General features: G+C 35.0%; 1 protein-coding gene across 2 annotated transcripts in view; it reads left to right on the top strand.

The window, feature by feature from the left end:
- Positions 1 to 23108, top strand: part of LOC121371353 (forkhead box protein N3-like) — a 72462-nt gene that overhangs the window by 20366 nt on the left and 28988 nt on the right. The window contains exons 1-2 of one of the 2 annotated variants that reach the window (XM_041497176.1): positions 3427 to 3999; positions 12445 to 13073. In XM_041497176.1, the coding sequence (XP_041353110.1) occupies positions 12471 to 13073 (603 nt within the window). In that variant the 5' untranslated portion in view covers positions 3427 to 3999; positions 12445 to 12470. Of the gene's footprint in view, positions 1 to 3426; positions 4000 to 12444; positions 13074 to 23108 lie in introns of those variants that run through there. The other variant, XM_041497177.1, reaches the window with a different exon arrangement.

Genomic DNA, 23108 nt, shown 5'->3' on the forward strand with positions numbered 1-23108 from the left:
CATAACTTGCATAATTTATAATTGTATGGGAGTTTGGGGGAGAAAATAAGAGATGGAAAAACCTAGCACAACTGTCTGAGGAAAACTTGTCCACCAAATATAAAAAAACAAAACAAAGAAAATGTAATTTTGTGTCAGAAAGATAAAAATATAATTATCTACCACCTGGATTTATTTTTTATTTTATTCCTTTGTGTGAAAACCACATTGCATAAAAAAATATCGGCTTTAACAATAACCTCCATTGTAAAAATATAATGAACACATCCAGCTTTTTGCAGAATCTGTTTTCGCGTTTCCATGACAATATCTGCTGGTCTGGAGATGGGGAGAATTCAACTGATCACACTTGTACATGTATTCAACATCATGGCTCATCCAGATATTGCAGGAAGTTCTTAAAACCAATAATGTGTACAGTTACCATGGCGACCTTCACATCAGCGGCTTCACTGGTAACAGATGTCAGTCTGTGAAGCTTGTGTTTAAAAAAAAAATAGAATAAGTAAATGTACAGTTTTGTTTTCTGTAAAAACTATGGGAATACATATTCTTGATATGTAGGTTTGTATGGATGTATAATTTGTTTTACATACTGTCGGACAATGCTTCTTAACCTAATATCAGTAAGAGAATGAGACACGGCTAGTTACTTATATATCTAATAACCTATTACTTGCTGATGATTTATTATTACCAATACCATTCCTTGTCGTGAGCTATAATATCCCCATCACTGCACAGTGGCAAAGCGTAACAAACGACCCATGTCCGATCGCGTTGGTATCAGTCAGCAGCACGCAACAATAGGATGTGCTTGTAACCATGGCTTTAGTCACTGATGACACACATTCATTAATAATTAATTTTTTCAAATAGTCTTCATGTGTAATCTTCCATTAACATGTGTGTGTATACAACATGCTGTTTCCAGAGACAAATCGTTTTCCATCAATGTATATTGGTTATCTTTGATGTTAATTGACATACTTGATGCTGACTTAGTCTTTGTGTTATTCAGTGGTTTAACAATGTCTGCTACATATATATTATATGTCAAGTGTTTCTACTTGAGAAATACTGTCAAACAGGTAAGTTTAACATGAAATAGAAATTTATATATTTACAGTTCACGATTATGCATGTATATATATTTTTTTCATCTGCCCAGGAAATTTTTGTTTAAATTTTGTATGTCGTAGAAGTGTATTGTAATTTGAAAACCAGTTGTATAATATTTGAGTGTTGTATTAAAGAGACATTCCTGAGTGTGCTGCAGCTTTTAAGATGTTATCCACTAACAGAGACTTTTTAACGATTATAATTACATATCAAATATATTTTTCTGCATAAAATATTAGTGGCTGTATATTACACGTGTTTCTGATTGTTCTAATATTTGTACTACGTTAAATTTAATTTTATTTCCTAAAATATAATTTGTTTGTACTTAATGAAATTATTTGAAGACAAAATCCAGTTTGGGCTTCTTACAAATATTAAGATATCCAGAAACAATATACAGACAAGAAAAATATTGAATATGTAAGTTTAATCGTAGAAATATTTTATTAGTCGGAAACATCTTACAATGCAGCAAACTCGGGAATGTCCCTTTAATCAAAATAACTTTCAAATGCAAAACCTTTTTAAAAAATAGTTTATTTTCTCTAGAAACAAGTACGTTTGTTCAGGGTTGGGACACTAATATCACTATTTTAATCATGATATAGACAAATTATTTACATTTTTAAATTATTAATTTATTTTATTGAAAAACCCACAACACCGAAAAGTTTCAGTTTTGTCCTCTTTATTTGCATATACACATTAATATTTTACTCAAGATGATAAGAGCATAAAAAAAAAACATGTTTATATAAGACAATAGCCATGGATTTTTGGTTATAATCATTCATAATCTGATTTACATTGAATGTTTTTACTTGAGTTGATCCCTATACATTGTATCTCGTACCAGCCAGTGCTCCACAACTGGTGCAACAAAGGCTGTTGTATGTGTTATCCTGTCTGGGATGGTGCATATAAAAGATCCTGTGCTGCTAATCGAAAAGAATAGCCTATGAAATGGCGACAGCGGGTTTTCTCTCTCAATATCTGTGTAATCTGTAACCATATGTCTGACGTCCTATAACCATAAATAAAATGTGTTGAGTGCCTCGTTAAATAAAACATGTCCTTCCTTCCTTCCCTCCCTATGCATTGTAAATTTGTAACCACTAATATGATTTAAGTATAATGTAAACCAGTGTCAGTCTGGTTGATATGATATAAATCTGACTAATAATATGATGTCAACTTGTTTTAGTGTGTAATGGTTAAGCTTAAGGCTGGTAGGTTTTGGGTTTGAATTGTGGTACTGGCTCTCATCAAAAGCACCTTTTGATGGCTCAGTGGGTATGTGTAAAACCACTACATTGACTTCTCTCTCACTAACCACTAACCACTATCCTAGACAGACCGCCCAGATAGCTAAGGACGAAAATACATTGAACTAAACAGTTTAATACATATAGAATAGAATAGAATAGAATAGATGTATAACGAAACCCCAGCACAAATTAATATATATAATGAAGCTTTAAATAAAAAAGTGTGTGTTGTGGGAAGCTGTCTTTTTTTTTTTCTCTTCTCAGATTTTAATCTCAAAGCAAAAGCTAGAAATTGAGAAGCAGTTCCAGAATCAAAGCTTTGATATAAATGTTAGTTGTACAATACTTTAAGATGAGAGCGAAAGCTGCTTGTAATCCTGATTACCATAAAGCATGATTGTGTGGGTTAAGTGCTTTCGGGATTATTGTTTTATATTGTGAACAAAAAGATGTGCTATGGGAATTGTTGCTTTATATTGTGAACTAAAAGAAATGCAGAAGTGCTTTGGGATTATTATTATTATTTTTAATTGGGAACTAAAAAAAAGTTTTGGGAATGGGAATTATCATCTGCTAGATTACTGAGCCCATGTTCATCTTGTAAGAAGGATGAAATAATTTAAAAAAATGATTTAATGTTTCCGTTTTTTAAGTGAATAGGATGTTTTATTTTTATAAAGTGAATATAGATCTATGTATTTAGATTATTAAAAAAAATTACTGTATATGAGTGATATATATTTTGTAAATTTAGTGTAATTTAGTCACTAATCTTATGAGGTACCTATTAACATCTCATCATGTGGCTTGTTTATTTCTCCTTGAATTTAAACACTGGTGAGAACCAGTACCCTGTCTGTTATGACTACACTGCACTCATACATCAAGTAGGTGATGGATATATATCACATGGCCTGAACAATACAGAGATAAAAATAGGTGTGGGTTAGTGTAGTGTAGTGTGTAGTGTAGGTACATCAGGCCATCTTCTTTGCTCACGCTGGGGAGAGCTACAAAGTTCAAGAGGAGGACATTGAATAGTATTTAGATATTGATTTTACACATCTTTGGCTGAGCGCAAGATCTAACGTGTGTCTTCTTGTCGGAGCGGTTATATCACTAAACAAGATTCCTAAACAAAAATCAACATGCTTTTAGTTTTATAAGATAAATCCTCCCCTAGCTTCTGAAGCTGAGCTTATCTGGAAGATTTAATTGTATTTGTAAGCTTTGGCCAGCTCTATGGTTGCAGCAGATATCATTGGAGGCAACTAACTCTCAAAACTGAATTGAATGTGGCTTCATCCCCGTATCCAAGGTAACTGTAGCAAGCTACCATGGAAACAGGATGCCTAGCAGGAAAGGGGGCACAGCTGGCGATAGTGAATGCGTGCATGTGGGCCACAGCTCTCTGTGACTAGCTGTAACACAGGCCAGTGTTGTTGACTGTCCAATACCTCGGATGCTCCGCTTGACAGTCCCAGTATGCTTCAGTGACTACTGTTTATGTCTTGTCGCCATCTTTATCAACCAGAGGATGTGATTTTCGTAGAAATTCATCTTTCAAAAACTGCTGTGGATCGAGTTATACCGACTGGCTCAAGCTGTAAGTACATTAGCTAGAAGGCAGCCATTTTTAAAAGGACACATCGCTGTTTACACGGTTCAGTCGATATTCATGCAACACTGACAAAGAAAGTTGTGAAACTTTGTTCACTTGATTGTACTGCTGTTTGTGTTTAAATGAAACTCTAGATCAGATGAAACTGTTCTAGAAGCTTAATGTATGGAATGTTTCTAAGTTTTAAAAAAATAAATGTACAAAATTACATTGTTTAATGGTAAACTTGATGATATGTCAAGATCTTTTTTCCCAGTATGTTGAAACAAGTATTGGCTATTTGACCTTTAAATGAAATTGTAGCCACTACATGGTACTTATATCAATACAATATTTAACTATAATGTTTACACCTCCACAAATAAACCAGTTAACAATAGTTGACTAGTAAATCTCTCCATATCGGACAATAATGTATTAACTTCTAAGTTCAAATATAGGACAATAATTGTTATCTGATAATGGAATGGGATGATGCTAATGATGTTACAGTTAATAATTTAATGGATCATGCACACAGGTTAAGCCATCAGTTGCAGGGTTGATAGGTGCTTGGTTCATATCCCAGTGCTGGCTCTAGGGAAGGAAATGTTTTATTTAACAACTCGACACATTTTATTTACGATTATATGGCGTCGGACATATGGCTATGGACCACACAGATATTGAGAGAGGAAACCCGCTGTCGCCACTTTATGAGCTACTCTTTTCGATTAGCAGCAAGGGATCTTTTATATGCACCATCCCACAGACAGGGTAGTACATACCATGGCCTTTGATATACCAGTCGTGGTGCACTGGCTGGAATGAGAAATAGCCCAATGAGCCCACCGACAGGGATCGATCCCAGACCGACCGCGCATCGAGCGAACGCTTTACCACTGGGCTACGTCCTAGGGTTAACGCTTAGTAGGAACTAGAATTCCTTTGAATTAATTGTCTCACATACCATACATTTTTTAATATCACTGACAGTTGCATCCTCTGATGTTCCTCTTAATGCATGTTAAATTTTAAAAATAAAAACCTTTATTTTATAATTGAGTATAAATATTCAATAAAAATGTTAATTTAATGAATTGTTAATTCTGTTTACATGTATTGTGATGAATATCCATAAAAACAAAGTTTCATCACTTTATGACTTTTAGTTTGCATAGGGCAACTGTAAACCAAGTTTCATCGATCTTGGACTTTCAGTTTGTGAGGGGCAGGATTTAAATCAGTCGGTTGAGTGATCGCCTGAGGTGTTTGCGTCGCAGGATCATATTGGGTTTTTCTCATTCCAACCAGTGCACCACAACTGGTCAAAGGCCATGGTATTAGGAAAAATGTAGCGGGTTTCCTCTGATAACTACGAGTCGGAATTACCAAATGTTTGACATCCAATAGCCGATGATTAATTAATCAATGTGCTCCAGTGGTGGTGTTAAACAAAGCAAACTTTAACTTTAGTTTGTGAGAACTGGAACTAAACATGAAACTTTAATGTTGAGATGTGTGCTAAATGTGACGCCGTCTCTGCTGCTGCTGATGCTGCCAGAAATGTAATGCCAATATCTCACCTTTTTACTTCGTGAAGGCAAGACAAAAATCATTGGCTGTATACCACTCTACTTGACTGTTAAAAATCACTTGGGGATTGGAGTCTGTACTGGGACGTGAACCCAATACCTACCAGACAAACATCAGTGTAGTGTCTTACAACACTGTACTCGGCTGTTAAAATCACTCAGGATTGGAGTCTGTACTGGGATATGAACTCAACAACTACATCATAACGCGTATTGATGGCTTTTTCCCATTTATTTTTGTTTCATATTTCAGCTGGGTTTTTTTGTTTATTCCCACTTGCACAAGTTACAGTTCAAGTACCCTGTAATGGACAGATTTCTCAGCTATCTGGGCTGTCTGTCCAGGACAGTGGGTTAATGTTTCATTCTTAATGGTTATTTGGTGAGAAGTTGGCTTTATTTACGACCATACACCTTCCCACTGAGCTGTTGAGACTTAGTTGGTTCAAACCGACAAGAAGTTGGGGTTTGGGTACTCTTTGCCTTGCCCACATTCACTTACGGTTCAGGCATACCAACCCTGTATGGGTCGAACTTCAGGCAACACCAGTGGCTGGATCAAAGGCAGGTGGCCAGAAGAATGGCTGTTACCTCTATATCACTGAGCCCAGGCAATAAGGATATTTTATATGAATTTCCATAGATACATTTAGGATAACATTTCATTATAAACCGGCCTCAGTGGTGTAGTGGTTAGGCCATCGGTCTACAGGCTGGTAGGTACTGGGTTCGGATCCCAGTCGAGGCATGGAATTTTTAATCCAGATACCGACTCCAAACCCTGAGTGAGTGCTCCGCAAGGCTCAATGGGTAGATGTACACCACTTGCATCGACCAGTGATCCATAACTGGTTCAACAAAGGCCATGGTTTGTGCTATCCTGCCTGTGGGAAGTGCAAATAAAAGATCCCTTGCTGCTAATCGGAAAGAGTAGCCCATGTAGTGGTGACAGCAGGTTTCCTCTCAAAATCTGTGTGGTCCTTAACCATGTGTCTGACGCCATATAACCGTAAATAAAATGTGTTGAGTGCGTCGTTAAATAAAACATTCCTTTCTTTCTTTCATTTCATTATAACTACATCCTTTGATATGGGCAAGACATAGCCCAGTGGTAAAGCACTCGCCTGATGTTCGATTTGTCTAGAATCAAACCCTGTCATTGGGCCCATTGGGCTACTTCTCATTCCATCTAGTGCACCATGGTATGTAGGCTACTATTTTGTCTGTGGGATTATGCATATAAAAGATCCCTGGCTGCTAATTGAAAAGAGTAACCCATGGAGTGGAGGCAACCAGTTCTCTCTTGCATTCTCTGTATGGTACTTGACCATATGTCCTTAAGTTAGGCGTAACCATATAACCAAACCGGTAAATAAAAACCAAATAAATAAAACCTTTCTTTCTTACATCTTTTGAAAATACCAGTCGCAGGTCAATGATAGGGGAGGGTAGTAATTAAATAGCTACAATTATAACATTTTAACAACGAAAACTTCCAAATTGTGTTGCTTTTATGACCACCCACTCCTTGACCATATAGCTCCCCTTACAACAGGTAGCCCTATACTTGCTATCTGTGCCTGTAACTTCTGTTACATAACACTAGCTTATCCATTAATTACCCAGCCAGGGATTGAGAGGTCTCCAGGCAGTGGAAGATAATGGGACCAGAGATTGTTTTTCCTTACTAGCCTTTGAATCAGGGCCATGGATGATTGGAATTGTCATTTGGGTTCCTGTATTGTTGTCTTAGCAGTCTAGAGAGCACCTCTGAGATGGGAGTGTCAGAAATAATGTGAGATAAGAATGTCCTCAAATGGTTTATTTCAAATATTAATTTTAACAGCCTCTCAGGCTGACTGCTGCTGCTGCTGCTTCTTGTCACTTATACTGGATTGTAAAACTGTTGAACTAGGTTTGTCAATTATTTACTACTACTGTATTAGTAGGTGGTTTTTGTTAAAAGTCTGAATTGAGATTAGTATTAGATTTGGCAGTTACTTGTTGTTTTTTAAATTGTTTTCTTTAAATTTATTTATTTATTTTTTAAAATCCTAATGTAAAGTAGCAGGTTTAGCTGTTATTACTTACTAGCCTACAAAACAAATCTTAAATGTAAATGCATGTTTAAAAATTTTGTAATTGAAAGCGTATACTCATTGTTAATTGGATGTGGTACAGTCAGTTTACACAAGTAATGTATAAAATGCTTATAATTACTTGGACTGTAGCAATAACGGTAATATATCTAAAACAAGGTACAAAGTACATTGGTTATTATTTTATCAATTATACATTTTAAAAACAAATGGTTCAGCATTATCACTGGTTAAAAAAATTCAGTTAAGTATAAATATACATATTTATTCTTTAAGCATGTGTGTTTATATATGAAAAGGATAATGTACTTAATGATTTGGGAGCAGGTCAACTCGCCACCAACCAACTCTCCCCACACTGTTTAATCAACTTGTATCATTACCGTTTTATTAATTAAATATACCAATAGTTTAAGCAATAATGTGCGTTAAATATTGTTGAATTTGCACACCAGTCGAAGTCCAAAAAGCCTTGCCTGATCATTCCTTTTAGGAAATAATGGACAAACTCACAAACGTCGTTAAAATAGGCTTGACAGTTCATTGTTTGTCCGATATTAGGATCTCCCCCATATAAAACTAGTAAGTGGACATATAGCAGAGTTTCACTGTAATATTAATAAATATAATGACACCAAAGTTGTAGACGTCCATTTTTAATTTCGTCACAATTATTTACGGACAGTAAAGTTTGGGGTGAGTTGACCAAACACTGGTGCGAGTTGGGGTGGGGGGTGGGGGGGGTGAGTTAGTTTGGGGCGAGTTGACCAGCATTCGATGATGTATATTTGAATTACGAAATACCAGGTCCATGTAATTTGTCATTCATGTAACAGTTTTTTAATGAAATAATAGGTAATGTTTAAATTGTATAATTACTTATATATATTCAATTCATCAAGATTGTCATCTGTTTTCTAAACATGTTTAGCTTATATTTTATAGAGTGAATTATATGGTTAGCTTTTCTTAAATTGTTTGGTGTTACTACTACTAATGATTATTTTCACTCCAGTGAAGACTCCATTATGATGACAGTTTTAGTTTCTATAGTATATATTCACCACACAAAATATTTTCTGAACTGCACTCTGTTTGCATGTATGCGTATATCAAATGGATGTTGAAGCATGTCTGTCCCAGGTGCAGCTTCTGATATTGCCAGTGTCTGTGTCCAGGATGAAGGGTGTACAGATAAATATCCATACTTATCTAAATATAACATATTTACTGGTACAAATGTGTGGTCAGTTCAAGTGTATGGTCAGTCGTCATGGTAACACATTCCTCAGCGGACTTCCTGCTGTCCAAATTGACAAGTGGATATTGCAGTTAATCCATTACAATCCATCAGTCACAGTTGAGTCTAACTGCAGCAATAAAATAGATCTGAGTTATGTAATCTCTTACTTGTGGCTGTTTTTAGGTCAGTGAGGGCAGACATTTGTGTTACTGTGGTGACAGTCTCTTGTCAGTTATGCTGATTGGTTTTTACTTTGTCTGCAGTAGATATTGGTAGTTTTAATTAAACAAGTTGTATATCATAAATAATAGAAAAACATTAGGATATCTATACTGAAAATAGCTTTTGTTTTTAAATATTAAAGGTCCATCAGTTAAATAAAAATGAAATAAATTTATTTTAAAAGGCTGGTCAAAGGCCATGGTATGTGCTGTGTCTGTGGAAAAGTGCATATGAAAGATCCCTTGCTGATAATGGAAAAAATGTAGCAGGTTTCCTGTGATGACTATGAGTCAGAATTACCAAATGTTTGACATCCAATAGCCGATGATTAATTAATCAATGTGCTCTAGTGGTGTCGTTAAAAATTGTTTTTAAATTTAATTTAAAAGTAATAAATTATTTCATTAAGCATTATTGGTGGCCAATAAAATCATTAAATGACTCAAAATTTCTCATATTTCACTGATTTCAGTCAGTTTCACTGAAATAAGAAAAATGTTTTTTAGTCAGTTTGTAAATCTATGTCAGTAAGAGAGTATGTATAGAGATAATATGGCATGGATTAGAGTACAGGTGCAAACATACATGTACAATAATGGCGACAAGTGTGGAAAATATAAATGTTTGACCATTAAATAATTTTCTAATTTGTGTTTCATCTAATCACAAAATTACTAAAACCATTTCAGTCAATTGACTGTGTAGTATATAGTCCTACCGGCAGCAGTTGTTTCACAAAATGACTTTAAAAATTTCATCCTTTCATGAATAGACCGATTTCACAATCTGATTGTAATGTCATGTAAAAAAAATTATTTGATCACATTTGACACAAAATCTTGTTGATAGAGCAGACAAGTTAAGGAAGTATTTTCAGATAACTGCCTTTGTGACAGAGATAACAATGAAGAGGTATTGATAACTCTGAAACGAGTGGAGACTTCTTCATCGTTATCAAGTGGTGTTTAATACTAGAATCACTTTGTACAAACAAGCTTATAGAGTGAGGCTCGCGACTTGTGTGATAACTACCGTATCGCATACTTGGGGTATGCACATTGTACTGAATTGTGAGAGGCTCAAAAGTCCATAGGTTATTTAGCGTAATGAATGAAGATTCTGTACTTGTTAAGGCATGTTATACAACATGAAAATGGACTTTATCCTGTTGAATTAAAAAAAATTATGATCTGATATTAAATTTATTTAAAATTGCAAATGACACATGATCATTGTTCATACAATCTCCACCCATCCTTTTCTCACTATGGACACGATCCCCAGGATAAGTCCAGTTTAGCTTGTAATATAAATCAAAATTAAAAATATTAAAAATAAAAAGCTTGAAATCACTCTACTTTCAAGACATTGCAACAAATTCTGACATTTTTGTCCAAGATCATTTTAATCTTTTAGTTAGTAAAGCAGTTTGCACATACATCATAATCATTATCAACACCAGAATTTTAAAAAGTTATTTGTTGTCTATTGTAATATGTCTATGTTTCATCATTATCATCATTATTATTATTATTGAAAACTATTTGTCAACGTAACAATTAGTGATGTAGTATTGTTTTATTTATAATATATTCATCCCATACATAAACATGTTCAAAATTGTACAGCTCCCTAGAATGTGTGCCAGTTTTGTAGTTGTGTGTTAAAATACATTTGGTTGAACCTGTTTACATAACCTGAACAAAGTGGAATGGAGGCAGGAAGATCAATGTGGAGAAATGTTACAATACCTTCACCTCCGCCATTGTCCAACTGAGCGTCCACATTTGGGAAGGGAGGAGGCCACAGCTTGCAGACTCTTCATATTTGACTATGGGTCATTGCCATGGTGACGACACCATCAGCTGCTCTGATATTCTACAGGTGGTGGGATCATTGTTGGCAGGAGGCTTGTGAAAAGCTGATGTCGTTAATACTACTAACACATTCAACAAGTTTAAAAGTAATAAATGACCCATTTATTTTTTATTTTGTTTTTTATGCTTATAAAAACTGAATTGTCAACAATTGTCATATAGTCAATAACTGCCACCAATGTTACAAAAAGAAAAGAAAAAAAGAAAGATATAAATTGAATTAAAAATATACTGTAATGCTAGAGTAGAAATGCAATTGAAAATCGTTCTACCGAATGATGACTAAATTAATGAGATATTACATTAAGATGTCTATTATAGCATATCACAAGTTGAAATTGTGTTTACATGTACATGTGCACATGGCATGCTGCCAGTTAAAATGTTTTTTTTATGAAGTATCACTACAGTTTTTTTGTGTATTTATAAAAACAAATTTCACAATGTAAACAGGATTTAATCTAAAATTCTAAAGTGACATTTACTTAAGTATCGTAAAATTTTAAGCTTTCTAAAGATGATTTTAGCATTTATTTTTAAATAGATAGTGAACATAGATATCTCAAGACAACATTTGATAACACTTTTATCTTGATTTATTTTTGCAATACTCATTTTAGCTAGTGAATTTATAAACAGGAAAGAAAAAGAAGATAACTGGGTATACTGTAAATAAATTTAAATACCTGTTAATTGTTTCGTAATGGTGTACATGTATGTTTTGGTAAAGATACAGTGGTCATATTTGTCAAATAGGATTCAAGAAAAAAAGTACCTTGCATGCATGTATTTTGTTATCATTACACACTCAGCCAGAGTTTCTCAGGTTTAATTATGACGATAAAACCGTGACTGAATGTTCCTTGTTCCAGCCAGTGGTATGATATAGCATTGTTCATGGTCTGTACTATCCTGTCTGTTTTCTCTATTAAAAAAATCCATTGAGGCTTTAATACGTATACAAACCATGGGAGAGTGTTAATTCCAGTATACAGTTTTAAAACATAAACAAATTAACAAATATTCCTTTCTTTCATGTAGACTTTAAGAGGGAGGAAAATGCGTAGCCAAAAAAAGTATATACAGTGAAACCTGTCTAAACTGGATCATCCCAGAGACCTAATATTTATCTGATTTATACAGGATCAGGTATTAAGAGGATCATGTGTTTGAATTTTGAAAATTTGGGACCATAAAAATTGGTAAGTTTTGTCAGGATTGTGGTTTGTTCTGGGTCTAGTTAAGACCTGTAGGTTTTATTGTACTTTTTAAAAAAACATTTTGGTGCTTGTAAAATTGTAGTTTATTGTGAATGATTCCCTACATTTTTGTACCTTTTGATATTTTATTATTTACTTTGATCCCTACATTTTTGTACTGTTTGATATTTTATTATTTACTTTTTTCTCTTCCAGGGTTTGAAACTTAGCTGCGTGCAACCATGGCACCGAATCGGACGCTGAGCGAGAACGAGACTGACGCCTCGATGAGACTCCGCCTCGTGACCAGTCTCAGCCAGAGTTTCCCAGGTAGCGCCCTCTCTAAAGCCATGAAATGTCTGTCCGATTCTGAAGACGACATGAAGCTCGAACCGCTCAGCAGCAGTTGTTTCGCCGAGCTGCGCATGGAGAAGCTGGACGTCGAAGAAGATGACGAACTGACCAGCCTGTCCTGGCTGCAGGACACAGACTTGTTAAAAAACATGGCTCCCGGAGCCGATGACGATATGTCCAGTGAAGAAGGACAAAAAGAAAATGACGATTTGAAACTAAACGGAGCACCTTACCCACAGACTCACCCTCCCCATGTGCCATATAATCCTCAGAAACATATAAACAACAAGCCACCGTATTCTTTCAGCTGTTTAATATTCATGGCGATTGAGGATTCGCCCATCAAGAGACTTCCAGTGAAGGATATATACAACTGGATACTCACTCACTTCCCGTACTTCCAGAATGCACCCACGGGTTGGAAGAATTCTGTGCGGCACAATCTTTCACTCAATAAATGCTTTAAGAAAGTTGAGAAGGATAAAGGATCGGTAAGTTTTCCCTCTATATATCTTCTTCCAACAAAAATGTTAATTGTTTATTGTTGATAATTTCAATTTGGCTTGACTTTAAACCCCCCCCCCCCCAAAAAAAAAAAAAAAAAAAAAAAAAAAAAAACCTGCAGAAATAATCAATTTTTATGTACAATTTGTAAAAACATTGGTCACAATATAAATAAAACAGCAATACTTGATCATAGTGAAGATTTGATCTGCTCATGTAGTTCTTTCAATGACAATATATATATATACATACAAAAACGGATCTCCAACAAAAACAAACCAGTAGGTTTAACTACCCTAATCAAGAAAACTTTTTTACTATGGGCAAGTATTGCTGCTTTATTTATATATATCTTGACCATTGTTCTCGCAATCTGCACATAAAAGTAAAACATTTTTGTTAATTTTATCCATATACTTACCTTTGTTTGACACCCAATAGCCTGTGTGAATGTTTATGCTGGGGTGTCATTAAACATTCATTCTTTCACTCGGTCATGTTATTTTCAAAATAGGTTTTATTTTATTTTTGTGTTGAGCCAAACTGTTACTATTGACAAAAAAGACATTAAATATTTGCTGGAATGAGGTATAGATTCTGTTTAATGATTGTTACTGCTATGGTTATGAACCAAAGTTTGGTGAGTGTACATTTCATCATATTTCATGGTCACAAAGATTGAATTTATGCTTTGGAAAAGAGATGTTAGGAATGATGGTACTTTGAAAACATTTCGGAGGTAGAGAGTTTGTCGGAGTTGCAATGGGTTGTGGGATTGATTGCCCTTGATGGGCTCAGGTTGAGTTTGTCTCCCATTTTGACCCATGCCTCGTAACTGGTCCATAGAAAGCTGTGCTATATGTACAGTCCTGTCCATAGGAAAGTGCATATAAGACGGTCTTCACCATGAACAAAACCAAGGCAAGTTGAAAGTTTAATCTACAAAACTGCAACACATTTGGATGAGGTTAAAACAGAGAGAAGTTAAAGTCTGTTATGTTTAAATGGGGAAATATCGTCAAAAATAGTCTAGAGTTTGTCTTGATAACCATTACTTTTCAGACGAATGTGCGTTTTTAGAATGATGAAAAATGCATTTTGGGGTATTATAGAAGCCTGGATAACCAGAACCACTTCATATTTACTAAAAATGAATAGTCTAAATAATACAGTATAAGTACTTCTAATTTAGATTGTAAAAAAAAAATGGTTTTAATAGTGAAAAATATGTTGTAGTGTTTAAAAACTAGGGTCTGTCACTTTAATTCCGCGGATTTTCTTGCTTGGATCTATTAGTGTCTTACCTGTGCTACTGAATAAATATTGATAAAATCAAACATTCAGTGTGGTAGTCTTGGTAATTGGACATTTTTAGCATGACGCAGACAAAACAGAAATTGTATGTTCTTAGATGTTTCATTTTTTACTAGTAAACAAATATTTGGTGAATATCAAATATCTTTATTGGCCTAAACTAATACATTTTCAAAGAAAAGTAATCAACGACACATATACTGTGATACAGTGCAGGGTTCCAAAAATAATAGTAAAATGGAAGAGGTGGTTAGAAGGCTTTTTTCTTCTTTTTTTTCTTTTCTTTTTTACCAATAGCAACCAAGCAAATACACCAAATAATTTAATATAATTTGTCTTTATTTTTAATTGTTAAAAATCCATCACATTCATTGTTCATTAAAAATAATAATAGTTAATAAAATTTATAATAAAAAATAAAACTGGTAATTTGACATTGTGGAACAACTCCTACTTGTCTACAATACCTGGGTCCCCGTTCCACAAAGCGATCTTAGCCCTAAGATCACCTTAAGTGTATAGCTACCTTATTCACTAAGGTGTTCTTAGTGCTAAGATCACTTCGTGGAACGGGGCCCTGTACTACATATAGCTTTTTTTGTTACTTCCTTAAAACACAAATTCCCCAACATGCATGTAAAAGCAACATTTCCTAGAATGCCTGCAAACACTGCATTAGTGACCTGATCATGGTTGCTTTCAAAGCAAATGTTACTGACCACACCTGTCTTGTCTACTATAGCTGTTGCTGCTTAAGCATTGTACTTTTTACTGTACGTGTTTCCATAAGTTTTGTTATTGTTTTAAAAAAAAACCCGAAATAGCTAGAATCCATGTGACCACGTTGAAAAAAAACAAGTTTAAGAGACAGTAGAAACCTCGGTTAATATTACAAACTCGTTAAACTCAAAAAATGTAAAACTGACAACAAAAAACACAAACATTTCATGCTACAGTAGATTGTCTCAATCACGTCTGTCTAAACCAGAAATATCTACAAACAAATGTAACTTGATTTTTTTTCTTTTCTGAAATTTATTTCGCTTCCTTAATCCGCATCCTTAATCCAGCACATTTAGCGAATCTAACACGAGTCTGCTTCAAACAGCCCATTTCATGTACCTGAGTGTGTCATTATCTGGAATATATAGAAAATTATTGAATATATTTTTTTTCTCTCCAATAAATGCGATGAGTCTGATAAAAGCACTTGAATATATAACTGCACATGACAATAAGAGATAAATGTGAATGACGGGTTATTGCCAGTAGCTTGTAGTCGATGGGTAGGGTGCGATAAACGTGAATGACAGGTTATTGCTGTAGCTTGTAGTCGATGGGTAGGGTGCGATAAACGTGAATGACAGGTTATTGCTGTAGCTTGTAGTCGATGGGTAGTGTGCGAGTGTAATTCTACTGGTAATCCCATTAAAGTACATGTTAATGGTATAATGATGGCTTTCAATCTGCTGCCAGGCTGTCTTTAGCCATTATCGTCATCAAATGGATGTGCTCAACTTGGTCAGGTGTTCAGCATCCTCGGCATTATTATGGAAGTTTGTCAAGAAAATTGATTTATGTCTGTTATCAGTAATATTACACATAAACAATATTGGTATGTACAAATAATAAAGACAATAGTGGTCATATATTTGTATATTATTTGGCATGTCACTTGATACGTATGTGTAAACATATTATGATAGTATACACATGTTGGATAAAAGTTTTATAAATTTAGGAAATTACCAGTTTGGATGGGGGGTTTTGGGGTTTTTTTTTTTTATTGGGGGGGGGGGGGGTGCCTCCAAGAGATAATGTTTGATTGATGGTCATCTAGTTAAATTACTGAGTCATTTAATGTTTCGAACATAACCAAAATACTCTGAATTGAAAATAATTTAAACAGATAAATAACAATAAATAAATACCTTTTAAAAATGTTTATTAAAAATGTTTTACAAGTAATGCTTTATTAAATAAATAAATAAGAAGAATGTTTTACAAGTAATGCTTTATTTTGTGTTTTCTAATCATGTGAGGGGCAGGATGTAGCCCAGTGGTAAAGTGCTCGCTTGATGCGTAGTCTGTTTTGGATAGATCCCATTGGTGGACCCATATGGCTATTTCTTGTTACAGCCAGTGGTATATCAGACTCTGATATGTGCTATCCTGCTACTAATGGAAAAATGTAGCAGGTTTCCTCTCTTAGACTCTTTGTCAAAATTACCACATGTTTGACATCCACTAACCGATGATTAATAAATCAATGTGCTCTAGTGGTTTTGTTAAAAAAACAAAAACAAGCAAAAAACAACAAAAAACTTTGTAATCATGTGAATACTAATAACCATCTTTAGACAGTGTGTGTGACGTATCATGGTAACTTTGTTCAGTTGTTTAAAATTGTCTTCGAATCTGATAAGCTCTTGATACTGAAATGATATTGAATACATGTTTAAAGTAGCTATTTCTAATTAAAAGATTACAGTATTTTTGTGTTGTCGATGGCCAAATTCATTTCTGTTAGCCAAACATAATACAATGTTTATAAAATTTAGGCTTTTTTAAGAAAAAAAGATTTAGATTTTTTTCTCATTTAGTATTAATGCAATATATCTGCAAAAATCAGTTTTAATTTGTATATGGTGAATAATAACCTAAACTTAGGTCACTAGATTAGTTCTCTAAGCTATCACCTCATAAATTATGAAATACATGTGTGTGTACTTTCCATGTTCATACTACATGGCAATAATTAGTAATCCAGCTCTGTTAGGTCTCTGAAGTGTAATTTGAACATTAATAGCAACAATTGGTATTCGTGTTAGGATGTGTAATTGTGCCTATCATTGATTGCCAGCACGGTATAGCAGGAAAGGCTGCGTTGGCCTGGCACTGTCCACGTTTGTGCTGGGCAGAATGGTGTGATTAAGTCCCATTGTCATTCTGTAGTATTACGCTCACTGCTTAGCATTCATACTCATAGCCTTATCCTCAGATATGGATATATATGATATTACACGATGGGGGATTTAAAGGAAAGGAATATTTGTTTACCAACACCTTTGAACATGCATCTATGTATTAAACAGCAGCTATTTGGAAAGAAAGAAATGGTATATTTAATGATGCACTCGACACATTTTATCTCAAGCATATACGCAGGAATTTTAACAGGTTTTTGTAGACAGGCGAGCGAAATTTATAGAGGGGTTGAGACATGCTCCCCCTAAAAATGTATTGAATTTAAAAAAACATGTTTGCTAGTCATCCCCGAAACTCTCCCCTTGCAAACACAACACCGATAAGTAGAGGAAACTTACTTCCGCCGCCACTCCATGGGCTACTTTTTTTGATAGCATCAAGGTATATTTAATATGCAGCAACCCACAGACAGGATAGAATAGTACATTACCACAGCTTTTGTTACACAAGTAACTGTCTAACATACCAGTATTAGGTTGCATGCATGATCAATCACCCTCCGGTCCAGTCTTGGCCATGAACAAAATCTAGGCGAGCTGAAGACTTTTTGCTTCTGAAATGGTGCCAGGCGAGCAGTTAGATGAAATTTTCAATAAAATAGAATATTTTTTTTTATTGCAAGGCAATCAGTTTGTCAGTATTCTGAAACTTTCCAGGCGTATGTTGTTGGGAAGTTTGACTGATCAATTCCCTTTCCTGGGAAAGATTGGATTTAGTTTTTTTCCACCACTTCATCTGACCTTGTGAATAAAAGATTTCTTGCTGCCTTTATGGTAGGAGTAGACTTCGTGGTGGAAGCTGATTTTCTTTTTCTGAATAAAAGTGCTAACGGAACCAAAATGTACATGTATTATTATCTAGACAGTCAATAAATAGCCTTAGTTTACAATGTGCTGAGGTGTCATTAAACAAAAAACTAACCCACAGCAACAGCTGAGGTAAAATGGATAGTTGTGTGACATAAATGGCCACAAGACCGGCCTCAGTGACATCGTGGTAGGCCATCAGTCTATAGGCTGGTAGGTACTGGGTTCGGATCCCAGTTGAGGCATGGGATTTTTAATCCAGATACCGACTCCAAACCCTGAGTGAGTACTCCGCAAGGCTCAATGGGTAGGTGTAAACCACTTGCACCGACCAGTGATCCATAACTGGTTCAACAAAGGCCATGGTTTGTGCTATCCTGCCTGTGGGAAGCGCAAATAAAAGATCCCTTGCTGCTAATCGGAAAGAGTAGCCCATGTAGTGGCGACAGCGGGTTTCCTCTCAAAATTTGTGTGGTCCTTAACCATATGTCTGACGCCATATAACCGTAAATAAAATGTGTTGAGTGCGTCATTAAAATAAAACATTTCTAAATGGCCACAAGAAACAAGCACCTGTTGTGGATGGAAAGATGTAACACCGTCCTCACTCCCGCAAAAAAACCCCCAAAACAACAACAACCCAAACTCACCAAAAACATGTTATGGCAAATAGAGTATTCTGACTAGGTGCGGCTATATTGTGATTTTTTTTTAGGAAATGTTTTTTTCTATGAGCCTTGGGTGATTTTTAATCAACATATCATCATCTTTACAAATATACTTGTATTGAGCAAATTATAAACACCCAAACATGTTTTTGTTGTTGATTGCTACACATTTTTAATCAACCCCAGGAATTGGGAATAATCAGCCAATCAATGAAACCACAACACTTGAGATTAGGACAGCATAAAAGAAGATAAACATACATTCAGGCAGTGTCCTCCATCTTATATACACTATTGTGTAGAAAATTACGAAATATTAAGTTGAAAACATTCATGAACCTTTATGATTAAAACTCCCACTAATATATTTTTTTGGGATTGAATTTGGCACCTCCATAAAAAGTTAAATTATGTCACTGCATTAATAATTATTGATTGGTCTTTCAACTAAGTTAAAGTGTATGTTGACTAATATTTTCAAACTTTCTCTAATTGTACGTATGTATGGTTATAGATTTTATAATAGTAGTCAAATTTGTTTAAATGTCAACCGTAATTAATCAGCCATTCATTATTCTTAAGAGGCCAGTAACATATTTTTCCAAATTGACTAGTATAGAAAAAAAAAACCAGTGTGCGATTTTGGTTTAAAATTTTTTTAAATGTCCCTGTTTGCAAATCTTTAGAGCCCGCCACCAACCCAGCAAGCCCTGCTGTGCGTCTCCAGTAGAACAGAATGAAACCATATAAAAGATTGCTATTCAAGACTGTGATTTCCCAGGATTTTGAGATATGTGTTGACTGTCATTTCGAAGAATCAATGTAATTGGTACAAATAATTTTTAAGAGCCATGCAGTCTCATATGCTAGCCAAGCTAGATAGTCCTATATGAATTTTGCAAGCCTTTGGCAACCGGACTCTCCTCAAAAATCTCACACTGAAAACTGACCTGTACTTTAAATAAAATTATCTAGAATAAATAACAAACTGACTTGTCTTAAAGCATCATCTACCTGTAAAGTTTAACTGTATAATAAAGTAAAAGCCAGACAAGTGGTATTCAAATATCATGTTTTCACTTCCAATGAAAGGCAATAGACTAAAAGGAAAAGTGACCATAAGTTAACTCCCTTGAATGGTGACATAAATTTGTGTGATTTTCCATGTCTGCTATGTAATGTATGCACTGAAAATGATCGAGAATGACGTCATCTTTGTTTACGAATAAAATTAGAAACATTTATGTATTTTGTAAGATGCTTTTTATTGGGAATATAAAATATACAGCAAACTAAGATTTAAATCGTATGACATTTGGTGGTGGGATATAGCCCAGTGGTAAAGCGCTCACTTGATGCACAGTCGGTCTGGGATTGATCCCCGTTGGAGGGCCCATTGAGCTATTTCTCGTTCTAGCCAGACTGGCATATCAAAGGCTGTGGTATGTACTACCCTATCTGTGGGATGGTGCATATAAAAGATCCCTTGCTGCTAATCGAAAAGAGTGGCCCATGAAGTGGCGACAGCAGGTTTCCTCTCAATATATGTGTGGTTCTTAACCATATGTCTGACACCATATTACCGTAATTAAAATGTGTTGAGTGTGTTGTTAAATAAAACATTTCCTTTCTTATTAACAATTTTAATATAAAGTTAACCTTTAAGCCAGTAAACTGTTTTCCAAAATCATCGAGTATAGTACAGATTGACCTGTATTAAACAAGTTACCCATCTGAAGGGGTAAGTTTTTATAAAGCATGGCTGAATAATACAGGTGGCTGCTTAACAAGAGTTTAGCTGCATGGTCCATATCTCACCTCTGTTAAGCAACTAATCTTAAGATTAAAGATACGACCACATATCCCACATTGGCATAACATAGAGTAACCTGTATTAAACAACCACCTGTCTAAAGTAGTCAATTTGTGTTAACTCTTTATGTGGCTAGTTAAGACATTAAACAGTACTTGAGATTCTTAATAAAACTGTTTGTAGTATTTACAATTTACATTTATAAAAATATAAATAACTGTGTGTCAGAAATACATGTAATTATTCCTATCTTGAACCAATCTTTATATTGTTTTTCAAGACTTGGCACTTAAGAAAGAACAACAATGCAACTTGATGCCTGCAACATGATGCCTGCTAGTTCTAATTAAGTCTTGTGGTATCATATAGTTATAAAGATATCATATGTTTGTGTAAGTAAGATCACATATGGTTAAACTTACAGATATCATAGTGTAAAGTTCAAAAAACTGTTTCAAATCAGTAGGCACTCTATTGGGTACAACCAAGCTTGATCATCAGTTTTGTGTTAATACATTCACAGCTGATAATGTAAATTGTAAAGTTAAATTAATATGAACCAAGGCTTGCAGGGACGTACCCTCTTGGAAGAGGGGCAGGGGGGCTTATGCTTCCCCCCCCCCCCCCCCCCCCCCCCCCCCCCCCAAGAATCTCACTTCTGTTTTTTTAACTCCAGAAAATAGCATACACATCTCAGGATTTAATTTATATAGTGTTTCATTTGTTTATAAAAAGTAGTGCACCCCTAGGATTTTGATCAGGGTACAGCTTGTGCTTATAAAACTTCCAAAGATTGTACCTCTTCAGTAGACTCAATACCCCCATAACTTGTATGCCATATGTGGGGGTGGGTGGGTGTGGTGATCAGATCTAGCTCAATGGGGAGAGCCCTTGCCTAAAGTGCTTGCGTAGTAGGATCGAACACCTCAGTAGACTCGTCCTCCAGTGGGCTTTTTTCTCGTCCCAACCAGTGCATCCCGACTGGTATATCAAAGGCCATGGTATGTTCTGTCCTGTTTGAGAAAGTGTTTGTGTTGTTTAACTAGTGCACATTGATTAATTAATCATCGGCTATTGGATGTCAAACATTAGGTATTTCTGACTCGTAGTCAACAGGAAACTCGCTACATTTTTCCCAATCCAGCAAGGGATCTTTTATATGAACCTTCCCACAGGCAGGAAAGCACATACCATGGCCTTTGACCAGTTGTGGTGCACTGGTTGGAACGAGAACAAATCCAATCAGGTGGTTCGATCCTGCAACACAAGCACCTCAGGTGAGCATACAGAAAGATCCTTTGCTTTTAATGGAATACTGTGGCTAGTTGAGAATGACAGGAAGACAGTGTGAGAATTACCAAATGTTTGACATCCAATAGCTGACAATGATATGATTAGACAGTAGTGGTATCATTTATTAACTGGTGTTAAATAAAAAGTTACTTTCAAAATGCCAGGATAACAAAATATTTTAATTTTTTATTATTTAAAATAAAAATAAAAACATGAATGTACAAGTATGGTTTCATATTGTTTTCAGAATAATTTAAATGTTTTAACTTTGTGACACTAACCAGTTTAAAAATATATAATACATTTTTTATTAATCTGAATGTTTTATTAATAATATTACTGAAAACCTGACCTTACATATGTTACAATATAAATATATGTAAAATACTTCAAAAGTAATTTGATATAAACCTGTTTTGTAAACAACTTTGACAATGATAGTGCCATTTTACCTATCTTTTAGTTAAACACTAGCAAACTGTTACTAAGCCAGTGCAAAATGCTAGTAACTATTAATAAACAAACTGAATTGTCCCAGTTATATATAGTTCACAAAAGTGTGGTGTTACTCAAAGGCTGTGTAAAAAGCAGCAGGTGTGGAGAAGGGACACAGTATTCGGTCACCATGGCAACCTTGACTACAGACTGGAAAGAGAGAGAGCCAGTCAGTGTTGGCCTGGCCTGCTCTCATAATACCACACTGAGCCTGGGGCCAGCCTGTACTGTTCTCACAATGGGCAGGATCACATTCGAGTCCCTGTTGTCTAATTCACAAAACTCTAACAATGTAACATTGATGAATGAATGCCCAAAAGTTTTTGTCATTTGTCAGCCTCTGTTGAAGCCCATCTGTGATAAATTGATGGTCCATTTAGTTTTATTTGGAGCAGTTGTTGATGAAAAAAAAAGAAAGAAAGAAAAAAGAAAGAAATATTTGTGCAACAACACCTCAGGACATTTTAAAATTAAGCTCTTTGGTGTCAAATACATTGAACCCGTCTAATCAGAACACTTATGGAACCAAGTAAAAAGGCTGGTTTGTGTGGTATCTGGTTTAGAGAGCTTATCGTTTGTAATGATATTTAAAAAGGGACCGTGAAAAACATGGTTTTGAGGGAATTCTGGTTTACAGAGGGTCTG

This window comes from Gigantopelta aegis, chromosome 4 (genome assembly GCF_016097555.1).
Source record: "Gigantopelta aegis isolate Gae_Host chromosome 4, Gae_host_genome, whole genome shotgun sequence".
Lineage (NCBI taxonomy): Eukaryota > Metazoa > Mollusca > Gastropoda > Neomphalida > Peltospiridae > Gigantopelta > Gigantopelta aegis.